The 15,780-nt window shown below is 40.1% G+C and overlaps 1 protein-coding gene across 1 annotated transcript; it reads right to left on the bottom strand.

Annotated features, from left to right (window-relative positions):
* Positions 1–1,019: 1,019 nt before the first annotated feature.
* Positions 1,020–6,869, bottom strand: LOC113086326 (NACHT, LRR and PYD domains-containing protein 12-like; the record flags this gene model as incomplete). Its single annotated transcript, XM_026255410.1, has 7 exons — positions 6,733–6,869; positions 6,291–6,353; positions 3,693–5,397; positions 1,726–1,803; positions 1,553–1,627; positions 1,242–1,385; positions 1,020–1,143 (listed from the first exon to the last, which is right to left on the bottom strand). Coding segments are annotated over exons 1-7 (2,202 nt in total), but the record flags the coding sequence as incomplete, so codon positions are not given.
* Between the last annotated feature and the right edge of the window lie 8,911 nt (positions 6,870–15,780).

Raw genomic sequence — 15,780 nt, 5'->3', positions numbered from 1 at the left:
ATCATAAGTAACTTATTTGTTTGTTTTTAATTTACTTAAAATAAAAAGAGCATCCTCAAAGTATATCAAATGGACATCTGTTGAGTTCATACACACCCTTCAATGATCACAGTGCAGTGTGGATCTGTCAGTGATTTGTTCAGCAACATGATTCCCTCTTCTAACAGCAAATCAGCAAAGACACTGCAATATTGTTGTTGATACACAAACACCAATATAAGCAAAACACTTAACATCGCAATAACATACTTAAAAAAAGTGTTTAGTTCAGTTATGTTCAGTTAGCCTGCAGCACATTTAAATTGAAAGTGAAAGTGAAAGTGAAAGTGACGGACATTCAGCCAAGTATGGTGACCCATATTCAGAATGTGTGCTCTGCATTTAACCCATCCGAAGTGCACACACACAGAGCAGTGAACACACACACACTGTGAACACACCCCGGAGCAGTGGGCAGCCATTTATGCTGCGGCGCCCGGGGAGCAGTTGGGGGTTCGATGCCTTGCTCAAGGGCACCTAAGTCGTGGTATTGAATTATTACAAATATACTATTATTTATCATTATCAAATCTATAATGTAACTGTAGAACTGCAGCCAATTGTTTTAAAGAGTTGACCCCTGGCTCACTGGAGATTCAAGCCTCCACTTTGTGTGAGGAACAGACCAAAACTAAAGTCTAAATTTGCTTCACTTTGATTCTTAGCCCCTTCTCTCACCCTCTTGCCATGTTCATGACAGTATGCTGCAAATGTTTTGTGTAGACAATACAGTTTTTTTCTTTCAAATGTTATAAAATTCAGATGTTTTTGATTTAAGCATTCAGTAACTTCATGGGGCCACACAGTACTATCGCTACTGGAAGGAAAAAGGGGGACAGAGTGCATAGGACCCACACTGAAAGTGATTTTGAGAGGTCCTTATGGCAAAATAATTTCAATGGGCGAGAATCCTTAGCAACGTCACTGGGGCCACAGTAAATGGTCTTACCTGAGCTGCTGCAGACTTGTGCAGGTCGGACGAGCCAAATGATCCCAGAAGCCCAGCTTTCATTCAGACTGACCAGCTTTAGATCCAACATCGTCAAACCCACAGAGTGAAATGAAGACAGCAACAAACTGACATGCTCATCAAGAGCTGAAGAACTGCAAAAGTTTTAAAAAGCTGTTGCATGTATGTATGTAGAACAGTGAAGCTTCTGATGAGATAAATAGAGCAATGGCAAAATTAGTATTTTTCTTACTCTTCAGCTACTTTTGCTGTCTTGCTGAGTCTCTGTAAGAAGAGTGTCCAGTCAGTGCTGGATAACTCTGATTGTGGACATGTAAGACTGATGTTCAAGACTGCTGGAAATGACAGATTCTTCTCAGAGGAGCTCAAAGACAACCTGAAACAGACAGAAACACAGAGAAACATTTGATAACAGCACTGTACACCCCATAGGAGTGTTTTGTTTTGTGTTCTGGAACCTGTTGTTTTCTTTACAAGACTATATAATTATTCTATGAATGATTCTTTATTAGAAAGATTACAATGTTGTGCAAAGTTCTTTACAAGACATCTCCACGATTGACTGATAGGTTAAGTGACCATCTGGGACTCTCAGCACTGTTCTCATCCTCCTGAACTCTACCAAGTACAAAGAAAAGACAGCTTATTATGTTCAAATGACTGGTTTGATACTCATATTGCTGTATTGGAGGTAGGACATTGTGTCTTAAAATTACTTCAGTTCTCTCAGGATTTTTGATTCCCCAAGAACCTGGATCAAATCTTCAACTTCTGACAGGTGCTCCACTGACAGCCTAAACATGATATGAGTCAGTGACAAATATAAGTGTGAAATATATATTTGTTTAAAATGTCGTGTAAAATGCATTTGCACAAAGTGCCACCTTTCCATACTATACTTAAGTTGACTTCATATTGTTTTGAAATAAAACTGAAAAGTTTTTAATCATTACTGATTATCACCATATTATATCACCAGCAAACATACACTCATTTGCATCCTTCTCTTCATTCTCTGAGGCAGAAGTCTCCAAACTCATCCTTTCTAATCATCCTACTTCTTGACCACTTGATCCTATTCCATCTCAACATCTTCAAGTCATATCTCCTGCAGTTGTACCTGCACTCACTCACATCATTAACACATCCCTCCACAATGGTGTTTTTCCGTCATCATTTAGACAGGCATGTATAACTCCACTACTTAAGAAACCCACCCTCTACCCATCTCTTTTAAAGAACTACAGACCAGTTTCCCTTCTTCCTTTCAATGCAAAAACACTTAAATGAGCTGTGTTCCACTAAGTCTCTGCATTTCTCACACAGAACAACCTCCTTGACAGCAAACAATCTGGCTTCAGAAGTGGACATTCAACTGAGACTGCCTTGCTCAGTTGTTGAAGCCCTAAGACTGGCAAGAGCGGAATCCAAATCTTCATACTTATCCTGCTTGATGTGTCCGCTGCTTTTGACACGGTTACCCACCAGATCCTCCTATCAGTCTACTGGCAAAGAGCATCTCAGGAATTCCACATCAGTGGTTTCAGTCTTACCTATCAGATAGGTCCTTCAAAGTATCTTGGATAGGTGAAGTGTCCAAGTCACAACATCAAACTACTGGGGTGCCTCAGGGCTCAGTTCCTGGACCACTTCTCTTCTCTGTCAACATGGCATCATTAGGTTCTGTCATTCAGAAACATGGCTTTTAGAGAGTAGCTACTAGCATTTTAGCTTATCTAACAGACATTTCTTGCAGAATGAAGGACCATCACCTTCAATTCAACCTTGCCAAGACAGAACTGCTTGCGATTCCAGCAAACGCATCGTTTCATCACAATTTCACCATCAAGTTAGGCACATCAACCATAACTCTTTCAAAAACAACTAGAAGCCTTGGAGTTATGATTGATGATCAGCTGACTTTCTCAGACCTCAATTGCTAAAACTATCTGGTCCTTTAGTTTGCTTTATTCAACATCAAGAAGATCAAGCCCTTTCTTTCGGAACATGCTGCCACAACTCCTTGTTCAAGCTCTTGTTCTGTCCAGGCTGGACTATTGCAATGCTCTCTTGGCAGGTCTTCCAGCCAGTTTCTATCAAACCTTTACAATTAATCCAGAATACTGCAGCAAGATAAATTTTTAATGAGCCAAAAATAATACATGTCACACCTCTGTTTATCAATTTGCACTGGCTACCAATAGCTGCTCACATAAAATTCAAGACATTGATCTTTTCCTACAAGACCACAACTAACTCTGCACCCATTTACCTAAATGTATTACTTCAGACTTATGTCCCCTCTAGAAGCTTGCATTCTGTAAGTGAACATAGCTTGATTGTGCCATCTCAAAGAAGCACAAAGTCACTTTTACGGACTTTTAAATCAAATGTTCCCTCCTGGTGGAATGACTTAGTCCAAGCAGCTGAATCCTCAGCCATCTTCAAGAATCGACCTAAGACCTATCTCTTTCATCTTTATTTGAACTTCTAACTTTAGCACTCACTATTCTAATTATATAAAAAAAAAAAAATCTAACAACCTTTCTAATCTTTTTGTCTCTTCTAATCTAAACTTTTGACCTCAGCTGTTTATATTAAACAAAAATTAAGTAACTATATTTTCATAAGTGTGTAAATCAAGAATTAAGTTTTAATTGTTTCTCCATTCAAAAACACTGACCTCATAGTCTTAGAGATACAGAGCGCTGGCTGAAGAATCTTGAGTTTCTCAGCTGTTAAATCACAGTACATGAGGTTCAGGTATCTGATGTTTGGACAGCACTGAAGACAGTACAGCAGCACCCAGCAATCTGTGCTCCTCAGAGAAATGTTAGACAGATTGATGGATACCCAGTCTCCTAAAGCTCTCCTCACAACTTTCTCATCCTGGAGCTCATACAGACAGCACATAGCAAACAGTTCACATCCATGCTGTCTCCTCACTGTAAGAAGACTTTCCTGCAGGTTTGTCTTTAGTTTTATGATTTGAGGAACAGTCCACTTGATTATTTCAAAGAGTGAGCTGCTCGTCTTCTCATTTAAGAGACCACAGAGAAACATCATGACTGAAGGGATGGGATTTGTTCTTCTTTCTGGAGAAGGCCTATTGATTATACCCTTCATTTTCAGGGAGTCCAACAGATCTGTGACTTTCCCCCAGGACTCTTTTTTATCCAGTAAAACATAAAAAAGAGCAGTGAAAAACTCCTGGAAGCTGAGATGCATGAACTTGAACACTGACACCTGTCTGTTATTTCTTTTCAAACTATCTTTATACAAGAACACATTAGTAGCAGGATCTAAGCCAGTCGCAGTCACACTCTTCTCTACAAAAAGACCTTCTCGCTTCTTCACCCCTTCTTCTGCCCGATGACCCAGGCTCCTCAGCATGGTGAGGACAGACTGACTCTGGTCATGATGCTCCAGTAGAGTGGACACAAAGTGCACATATATGGAGGTGCTTGTCTTTAGTTCTCTCATCACACGATCATCATCTGTTATGTGTTTCTTCAGACAAAAACAGACCATCCAACACAGCAAAGGCACAGAGCAGGCAGTCAGGAGGCTTTCATTTATCTTCACTCTCTCATACATTTTCCTGAAGAGCTGTTCATCCTGAAAGAACTTCTGGAAGTACTCCTGCACCCCTCTCTCAGAGAAGCCCATAATCTCAGTGAAACGCTGAGGACCCTTGAGGAGGTTCATCACTGCATCAGCAGCTCGAGATCTTGTGGTGACAAGAATGAATGACTCAGGCAGCAAGATTCCCTTTAACACGCTCCTAAGAATGTCCATGGGTCGGGCTCTATGAGATGGATTAGTGAGTACTAACATCGAATGACTGGGTGGATGAGATACATATTCATCAATCCCATCAATGAGGAAAAGGACTTTCTTTGGTGTTGTTATCTGTGAGATCTGATCCAATGTTAAACTGCAACTCCAGCTCAAAAGCTCAAATAAGCTCATTTCCTCAAACATACACTTCAGCTCTTCACAATTAAAAAGAAACATTACATCAAAGTTTTCAGAGTAAAGTTCTCCAGAAGCCCAGTCCAACATGATCTTCTGTAGCGTGAAGGATTTCCCTCTTCCAGAATCTCCACTGAGAATCACAGTTTTCGGTGTGTTTTCATCACTGTCAGGACTGAACAGCTGGTCTATTCTGATGCTGTGATTCTTATCATTTGATAACAGATGAGATGTAGCATCCACAGACCTAACATGTTCAAGATAGTATTTCTCAGTCTGCTCTTTGCTCCTCTGAATAATCACTGGTTCAGTGTAACGGGTGGCCAGATCCACACATGGAAGATTATGCTCTGTTGCAACCTTACATTTATTAATGACTGATGCTTTATATTGAAGAATCATGTCACTCCGATCTACAAAAAGACACAAATGTTATTACTTTAGTGGTTAAAAATGGCCAAAGAACAGTAACAAGTTAAATTACTAACAGTCAGAATTAAGGTGTGGGCAGATTAGAAAATGTCTGCACAATTTTGAGAAAATAAAAATAAAAAATGATTTTGTCTACTGTCAATTCCACAGTAATGTGTAAAGCACAGCTCACACAACAAGCAGCTTTCTGTTCTTTTAGCACAATGAATTCATTTGACCAACTTGAAAATGAACAAAATCTGCATTGGAAACGTTTTCACCCTTACACTAATCTTCCAACAAGTAAGCGTAAATATATGAAAATATAAAACTGTAATTTTGTGTGTACAGTCTCAGCTAGTCCTATGCTGTCTTCAGTTAGAAAATCCCTAAAAAGAATTTCCCAAAATAGTAGTTTAACCTGGCAATTTAATTTGAAATCTAAAATAATGCTAAATTAAAGATACCATAGAGACAGAGCGCATTTAGGCCATGTCAACACCGTGACGGTGGGAAACAATACAATGCTCTCCATTGACTTTGTATTGCTGGAAGCTGCCTCCTTGTCATTTCTAACTTATAACAAAAAAATAAAAAAATAAATACCAGAACAATTCCTAAAAGCTGCTGTGTGACAAGGTGTTAAGTAAACAATCTAAAAAAAACTCCCAGAACTATGCTTTTATAAGATGTCAAAAAGCTAAACCTGAGATTAATTTAATATAAAAATAAAAATTAAAAAAAGTTAAAGCAGAGTGTTTAGAAGGTTATCTGGCAAATTCAAAAATAAAGGTCTGGTAATACTCAAACCAGACAACACAAAGTAAATAATGATGTGTTGAACTGTAAATCTATAACGTGACTTATATTAATAACAAGGTAAACTTTCACTCACCATTATGTCTGGTTGCTACTTTGGAATCAGGATCGGGAGGTTTGTCCTTCCATCTGTAACCACCTGTTTATCAAAAACCACAGGATAGGTCACATTAGACTACCCATATTGATAGGTTTGAACATAATTCATTTTTCACTCTCCAGATAATAATCATTTTGCCCTAGTTGGTTTGTTCTGCCCTGATCTCTATTGCCATCACTGAGCTAAGTAACCCTCTGAAGAAGAGCTGAACAGATCTTATCCACAGACATATCCCAATTTGTTAACGATGATACGAATACATAGAAACTATGTAGGCTATATATATATATATATATATAAAAAAACATATCATTATAAATATAAATTGGATAATTGTTTAATTGTACAACTAAAAATGTAGAGTTTGAAACGACTGAAGTTTGGCAATTATTTAAATCGCGCCGTTTCTCTCACTTACCAAATCTGCTCATCGTGTTGGATTACAGATCTCGATCCGTGAACAAAAAAATATATATGTGCCTATCAGCCAGGTACTTTTGACTCAAATCTAACGTGTCTGAAACACAAGCGCAAAATTCACTCTGTGTTACGGAATTAAATACACAAAGAGCTGCAGGATTTCCGCCTTCGAAAACGAAAGCAATGCTGCCGAGGTTTGACAGGGATTGTCTGTCTCTGATTGTACTGTCACTAAATACTATGCATAAGGATGTTTTTTTTTTTTTTTTTTTTTTTTTTTGTTGGGGCCGGGAGCTCCCGAATGCTTGTGAAAACATGCATTCTGCGTAATGAATAAACACAAGATACGATATTTTGAAGAAACAAAGTAACAGTTTTCGGTTAGCCTACCGCTGACCACATTATTTCACTTTTTGAAAGATCTTTACACTTATTTTGCTTATTTGACGGAGGATCAGCTAAATAGTCTATGTGCTGTTCTGTTGTCAGTTCGGTTTCTAAGTTGCTGCCTTGATAGTGTTACCACAATTTGTAGCATGGATGAATACACAACAAAATTTATTATAATTATTTATTATTATTATTATTATTTACTTGTAATGTCACAAATCAGTTTACAAACGAAGTAGTTAAACTATACAGTAAATGTACATAAACCATGTGTAACCAAAGAAAAGGGGCGTCCCAGCATTTTGGTGGGTGCAGAGAAAAAAGAAAAAGAAGCGGAGACGGATGTGAGTTGGGCATGACTGAACAGCTGTTAACCGTAACATACGCTAAACCCAATGCAATCTGAGCCGGCCTGGAATAAGAATTGATTAGTTAATCTCATGAGTCTTCGGGTCGAGTCGTTCCTTAATCACGTGACAGACCCATACGCTTAACCCAATGCAATCTAAACTGGAAAGATATGGAAGTAGGATTTTAGCAATATTCCAAATAAATAGATTATGATACACAAATAAATGTAAAGCTATTCACAAAAAATAATCGTATCCACAAATGAATAGAATGAGACCCAGCCGGCATTTCAACGTTGAATCAACGTTGAATAACCTTTCGATTTTGCAAATTGGATCAACGTTGAAATCCCGACGTTGAATCAACGTTTAATAACCTTTCGATTTTGCTAATTGGATCAACGATGAAATCACGACGTGGATTCACCGTTGAAATCGCGACGCTGTTTCACCGTCTTACCTGCATTATGGGTGAATTAGGGTCGTGCTGCAGCCCTGGGATGAAAGCTGAAGGAGGTGTTGATTTTGAAAAGTTAATCAGTGTTGATAACACGACGTTGTTTCCCCGTCGTACCTGGCACCGTATATAAATACACCTAGACCCTAGTTGGCATTTAGATCAACACAGTACATGCAAGGCTAAAAATCTAATGACTGGCAGCAATGGCTTTACAAACAACTTCAATAAACTACCACATGCTCAAAATTGTCAAACAGCAGTTAAATTTTGGAAACATACTGTATAAAACAGATGAAAATAATCCCACACTTTATTATGCAGAGTATGCATGGAGGTATTGCTAAAAACCTGTAGTAGAACAATCCAAATACAATAATATTTAAAGGTTTTTGTAAAATAATTTGGCACAAAAATGCATATTTTTTGCAGCACTTACAAGACAAACCCTTGTACCTTTATGACTGAAACCAGTGGATCTTTTATTTGGTTGGAAAACGTCTCAGGTTACGAATGTAACCATGGTTCCCTGAGAGGGAACGAGACACTGCGTCCTCTGAAGGGACACTATGGGGAACACCTCGTCATGACCCGTGTCTGAAGCATACTTTGAAAAAACGCCAACTCGTTGGCCGGTGACAGCGTCTGACGTCACTACCGGCGCGACTATAAATAAGCGACCGGAGAGCACGTCATTTATCTTCTTCGTGAAGCTTGCGTCCGAAGCATGGCAAGGGATCTAGAGGACGCAGTGTCTCGTTCCCTCTCAGGGAACCATGGTTACATTCGTAACCTGAGACGTTCCCCCTCAAGGGAACTTCGAACTGCGTCCTCTGAAGGGACACTATGGGGAACAGTATACCCACGCCGCCATGCTGAGGGGAGCGCAGGCCAGACCATGGCGAACACTAAGTACCAACTCTACCATTCTTATGGGAGTTGCCCCTAGGACGTTTAGACAGCTGTCTGTGACACTATCCCTTACGGCCAAAGGCCTAAGCTACATACCCAATTTAATTGATCAGGGCCTCGACCCGGGGCAGAGCTTAAAGGCTTGGAATAGGAAGGATTCCTTTAAAGGGATACGGCTAAGAAACCAGTATTATACAAGGTCTTGCCTGTCACACAGGGGCTACCGCTTGCTCTTGCAAAAATTTTTCGAAGGAGCTGTCTCAACAGAACCCTGGTAGCAAACCCCTGCTAGATAGGTATTCAAGGATACCTGAATGGAGTGGCGCCCAAGATGAACGGGGCTTTAGACCAACTCAAGAAAGGGCACGAAGCCACCGCGCGAAGCCCTTACCATAAAGGATTTTTAGAAAGAACGCAGAGCCTTAGCGTGCGAACTTACCACAGAGTGGATTTCAGAAAGTGTGCAAAGAATACACGTGCACACTTACCATAGTATGGATTTTAAAATACTGTTCTAGAGAGGGGTTCTCCTGGCACTCTGAAGGGGAAAAGCAGAGAACACCGTCAAACGAGAGGAACTCTGAATTCAGAGTAGCGTAATAACACGTGACCCTTCTTTTTTGGAAAAAGGGGCCCGTGGTTAAAATTACTGCGAGAACCGCTCCAATATCCCTTGATGAGGGAAGCAATGCTTGAGTGTAAACAAATGCACTCCGGCTGAAAAGAGCCAAAGGAACCAAAGTCTAAACATCTCGAAAGGGAACGAAGCTGAGCGCGTAACCCTTACCATACAGGATTTTAGAAAAGTGTGCAGAGACTTGCGTGCACACTTACCACTTTAAGAAGTACACAGAATGTAGCGTGCGTACCTACAGGTTCCTAAGCATCGCAGAGGTGTTTATATAAGCGGTCAGGAGGCCCCTCAGGGTGACCTGGCCATCATGAAATCTCCTGCAGTGCCGTGCCAGTTCTGATGATCAGCGAGGCTCCCACAGAAGCCCGTGATCTCGGCCGCCTAATACCAGAGCACGAGGCCGGAAGGACGGTGCTGACGGGTGTTAGTAGATGCCATGACTGAGCACTGTAAAAGAGACTCACTTAGAAAGTTAGTAGACATATGACCACCAGCAATTCAACTCATAAGTATATACAGAAAAAGGGTTACATACTCACCCATCCTCCTGTAGTGGAATCCTGCTCACAGGGCGCCTCCTTATAGTCCGGACCATCAGTAAGGTGGTTACTATGAATATAGAACCAACCAAAAAACATCATAGGTCCAGCATATGAGACTGTTATGAGAGAAATTCTCCCCCACCTAACCTCGATCAGGTGGAGAGCTGGTGGTCGCAGGGGAATTCAGGCAAGGGAGGAAAAGAGCAGAAGTTAAACATAAAAAACAGTTACTGTTCTCTCTAGGTATCGCTCTGATTCGGACGAGAACGCTGCCTCGTCTGAATCACATCCCTCAGGTCCTGCTTACCTCCTCGCGACCCACGATTCCTCTTGCCCCTGCCCATAGGCGGGGGAGGAGCGCGAGCCGCGACACTAGCCTTCTGCGCCCGTCTTTGATCCTCAGAACGAGACGGGCCAGGACCCCTATGTTGTTCGGGCTCGGACCTGGTCCTTCGTGGAATGAAGGTTTTAAAAGCAGCTGAGCGCGCCCTTGCCTCCCTGAACTTTTCAACCACCATCTCGACGGAGGTACCGAAAAGCTCAGAAGGCGAGACCGGAGCATCGAGAAGAAAGCCCCTTTCTTTCTTCCCGATGTCTGCCAGGTTCACCCACAGATGTCTCTCCGTTACTACCATGGCAGCCATAGACCTACCCATGGCTGAGGCGGCCTGCTTGGTAGCACGGAGAGAGAGGTCTGTGGTGCGGCGCAGCTCGGCCACCTGATCAGCTGAAAGGCCCTCGCCTTTATCCAGGTCCCTCAGCAGGTCAGCCTGGTAAGCCTGAAGCACCGCCATAGTGTGCAATGAAGCCACAGCCTGACCTGCTGCTGCGTATGCTTTGCCATTTAAACGGGATGTATACTGGAGGGGCTTAGATGGCAAAGAGGGAGATTTAAGAGAGGATGTTTCCCCCACAGAGAGATAGCTAGCCAGCGTCTCTTCTACAGGGGGCATCTTCTCATAGCCATTTTCGCGCATGGCCCTCGATGTTAGCATAACTCGTATGCTGAAACCGATGGATGCGAGAAGAAAATGGCCTCTTCCATTCTTTCTCGATTTCCGCATGTAAATCAGGCAAGAATGGAAGGCTCACCTGGGCTGGAGGGCTATGGTCAGATAAATAACGCTCATCAAGGCGACCTCGCGGCGTTATTTTGCTGGTACGTTTCCATGGCAAGTTTAACTTTGCTGTGGCACGATCCATAACCTCTAACAGCTCCTCATACGCAGGGCAGGAGGATTGAGAAGGCTCAGCCTCAGCTTCTTCGCCATCCTCAGACATCTCCTGCTCTTCCTGGGTAGAACCCAGCAGAGCACTAACTTCAGTATCAGAAAGGGTTAATGATAACACGTCTTCCTCCCGAAGTTCATTCTCGTCCGCCGCCGAAGAGCGAGAAAGAGAAAGTCCCTCTCTAAACTCTTCAACGAGGTCCACCTGTGATCCCCACGAGCTCATTCTCCTCCGTGCCTCAACAGCGGCGGGTCCTGAGCCGCGGGAGACAGATGGCTGTCCCTCTTTCCTCGAAAAGAGAGACAAACGAGAGCGGAGCTTTTTCATGGAAAAACGCTCACAGTGCACGCAAATCGCCCCCTCAAGGACATCGCGCGCGTGCTCTTCGCCCAAACAAAAAACGCAAAGACTGTGTGTGTCATCCGGTGTCAAATAACGCTGACACGGATGCACGCACTGTCTAAACGCCTTGCTAGTGGAAGCCATGATAACAAAAGTAAAGATCGCTCTTACCGTGGTCGTTTCTCAAACGCACACTTCAAACAAAACAGTCAAATGAAGACGAAGAAGATAAATGACGTGCTCTCCGGTCGCTTATTTATAGTCGCGCCGGTAGTGACGTCAGACGCTGTCACCGGCCAACGAGTTGGCGTTTTTTCAAAGTATGCTTCAGACACGGGTCACGACGAGGTGTTCCCCATAGTGTCCCTTCAGAGGACGCAGTTCGAAGTTCCCTTGAGGGGGAACTACAGTTTCTGTCAAAAACATGTTTTAGTAATGTGTCTTATTACAAGTTGTGCACATTTATGCCGTGAAAATGTGTTGCACAGTACGAGCAGGGAACCTTCAACCAGTTGATTTCTAACCCCCAGGACTCTGTCTTCTTTACCGTGGGGAATGCAGAATGAGATTTCTACCGCAGGGGACTCTAAAATGTTAGAACCAGCAGCCTCGTGTATACAGTGTGGTTGTGCTTCGGGTGATCCTTGAAAGTGTCCCAGCGCTAGGTCCTTTCTGACGCCATCCCCTCCACTCTCTCCCACTTGTGCACTTTCTGTACCGTCCTGTATAAACATTTACATTTAATCATTTAACAGACGCTTTTATCCAAAGCTACTTACAAATGAGAAGAACGGAAGCAGTCAGGTGTACAAGCGAACAACAACAGTAAACAAGTGCCATGACAAGTCTCAGTTAGTCTAGTACAGAACGCATAGCCAGGTTTTCTTTTTTTTTTTTATATGAAAGACAAGAAAAGAAGGAAAAGTGCTAGCATTAGTTGGTTAAGTTCTGGTGAAAAAGATGAGTCTTAAGATGTTTCTTGAAAATGAGTAAAGACTCAGCAGTTCGGATTGAGATTGGGAGGTGATTCCACCAGCTGGGCACAGTCCAGGAAAAGGTCCGTGAGAGTGATTTTGAACCTCTTTGGGATGGCACCACAAGGCGCCGTTCACTTGCAGAGCGCAAACTTCTGGAGGGCACATAAGATTTAACCAGTTTGTTTAGGTATGTCCACAATGTTTGACAATAACTTTGATATTGTGAAATATATTTAACTGAAAACTGAATGCAAAATAAATCACACAATATTTTCACTTTACAGTTCAGTAACAGTGAGGTTGGAAACAAAGTGGACAACACTATTCATTAAACACTTATTTAATGTATTCAGATGAAAATGTACAATATTAACAAATTATTCACAAGCAGTGTTTTCAGAGCCCCCAGTTACACTGTTTTAATCAGAACACTAGCAATACAGTGTAGTAAAACAAATAAAATCTAATTCAGTAAATTTTTAATAAACTAAGTACAATCAAAACCTATCACAAAAGGTCAAAGCATCTCTACCAGAAGTGACAGTGCAATGTAGCTGATGAACAATTTCTTACCAATGTTTCAAGAATAAACTGGATCCTCGATGACTCTACAAGGGGAAAGAAGAAATGGTTTACTGAAAAGTTCTTTAAAAAGCAGGACTTCATATTATACCATTTCTTTAAACCACTGGTTCTCAAACATTTTATACCAAGTGCCACTTCAGAAAATATGTGTTATTAAATATTAAGTTGCACCATAATGACCAACATTACATTTCAGCAGCGAAGTAGGCCAAACTATTCAGCTACAGCTCTACAGTTAAAAAAATGAGGCAGTTTTATTTCTAATAAGAATATTAATTGTTGACAGACACTTTACCATGGTAAATACAGTTTGAACATTAACACTACAACTGTGCTTACATACACAGGTAAATGAAAAAAAAAGTTTAAATTAAAATGTAATTTTAAATGTAAATATAGCTGCAAGCAGCGATGGCGGGCTCAAGCCACCAGTGCCATCGCCACCCCGGTGGCATCAGGTAAACTGTGCCCAGCGGGCACATGCATTCACAATATCCCTCTGGCAGTGAGGTTTTAAAGGATATGGCAGTTAAAGGGTTAATCCGAATCATCTAGACTTTAAAATCACATTCACAGAACAATATATATGTATAACTTTAGTAACACTTTACAATAAGATTCCATTTATAAACATTATGTTAACATGAACAATATTTATATAGCATTCATTCACGTCAGTTAATATTCCAAACTTAAACATTAAAACATTGTTTTATTGTGATTTTTTTCCAAGCACATTTTACCAATTCCTAACCATATAAATCTTAATAACTACCATTATTTTTTATTTAATCATTTATGAGTGCTATACAATAGTCCAGGAAAGCTGGAAGAGAAAAACTCCTTATATTCATGTGTGCAGAATTATTAGGCATGTTTTCTTTTACAGATGAAATGCGCTAAAATAGACTTTTAACTCAAACTGTAAGGTCGAAAATTATGAAATACCCATGAGAAATATCAAACACAAATGCAATACAGAAATGGATAAGTTAAGACTTGACCATTGTACAAAAAATACTGACTGGGTCATGAGGTCAGAAAAGAAGAAGAAAAAAGCAGGTCAAGAAGAACTGACAAAAAGAATTGCAAAATAATTAGGAATTAATGTGAAGATTAATTTTTAGTCAATTCTGCAAGACAGACTTTTCAGGAAAGGAGGTGGAATAAAAATGAGCTCCTAAATCTTAATACTGGATTCTGGAAGATATATTCCTCAAACCATCGAACAAGAGGAGGTGGTGCTGGTCCTTCACGAGTCACTCTAATCTGTTCATAAAGCCTATATATAAAGACTTAATATATAGTATTTCACAATACATCATGGTATTCTAATTAAATCATTTTTTGGAATCTTAAGTCTCTCAGAGCCTGACACCGAGTAATTCTGGAGACTCCAGGAAAGTGGCAGTTCTGTAAAATGTTGGCGCTGGAGACTAAATGCACCCTGATAGTTTCACACCTAATTCACTTAACACACACACACACACACACACATTACCCACAGTGACAGTGGGACTGAGTGACATCAGATGTATGATAGTTTTTTTAATTTTCTATCATCCATACAGTGTTGTATAGTCATGAAACTATGGTCATGAGACCAGTCATTCTGAGGAAATATGCCTCAGAATGACTGGTCTTCTATGTGTACATTTTTTTTTTTTTTAAGTGTTTAGAAGCTGCACTTTAAAAAAATAAAAAGACATTTACTGGTTCCTTTTTTACTATTATTTCAAAAATCATCACAGCAAAACCATTCAAGCTATCCAAAATTCAATTCACACCTGTTCTGTAAGATTTAATTCTTTAAACAGTGGTAAAAGAGGATGTGGTGCTGAACCTTCAAGAGTCACTTAAAACGTTATCTGTCCATAAAGCCTATAAAGAATTATTCTTAATATACAGTTCAAAATACTTCAGCTTGTTATTCTAATTAAGTGAGGGTCATTTTATCAGTAAAATATATACAATTCAATTTTTTTTTGAAAGATTTCTATAAATGATTTAAATCATACTCGTTTCTACAATAATTATTTAAAAGTAATCCTATAGCTCCCTCTGGTGGCCATTATAGGTACTAAGAATTGCAAGCTTGATTTATAAGTTATGATAGTTTAAATTTTATGCTGGCTCTTGAAAGTGATAAAGCTATGAAACTTACTGTGCTTCCTTCAAATGAGGACTTCTACTTATATAAAAAATTATGAAGATTTAGAATGAAAAATTTTAAAGATATAGTAAAATAACTATTGTATTTTTTTATGTTACTTTAATAAATCTCTATGGCAACACCATTTAAGCTATCCTAAACCCATTCACAATTTAACATCTCAGTATATAGGCATAATGTTGAAAAAGGAGTATGGAGTAGTATGAGTAGGAGTATGAATTCATTTGCAGGCTTTATCATAAATCCACAATAAAATTTCTGAGTTCTGTATCAATCTGTGTTGTTGTTTGTTTATTTTTATCTTTTATTTTTCATAGGAAGATAACTTACTCTCATTTTTAATAAATGTGGCTTATAAACCAAGGACAAGCTATTTATAGCTGTATTTATAACTGCTTACTACTGACTATTGATATTGGGACAAGGCTTTATAAAGCATGAACTGACTATTTAA

The sequence above is a fragment of the Carassius auratus genome, unplaced genomic scaffold, assembly GCF_003368295.1.
Source record: "Carassius auratus strain Wakin unplaced genomic scaffold, ASM336829v1 scaf_tig00043220, whole genome shotgun sequence".
NCBI classification, from domain to species: Eukaryota; Metazoa; Chordata; class Actinopteri; order Cypriniformes; family Cyprinidae; genus Carassius; species Carassius auratus.
This window is presented reverse-complemented; position numbering and strand designations above follow the sequence as displayed.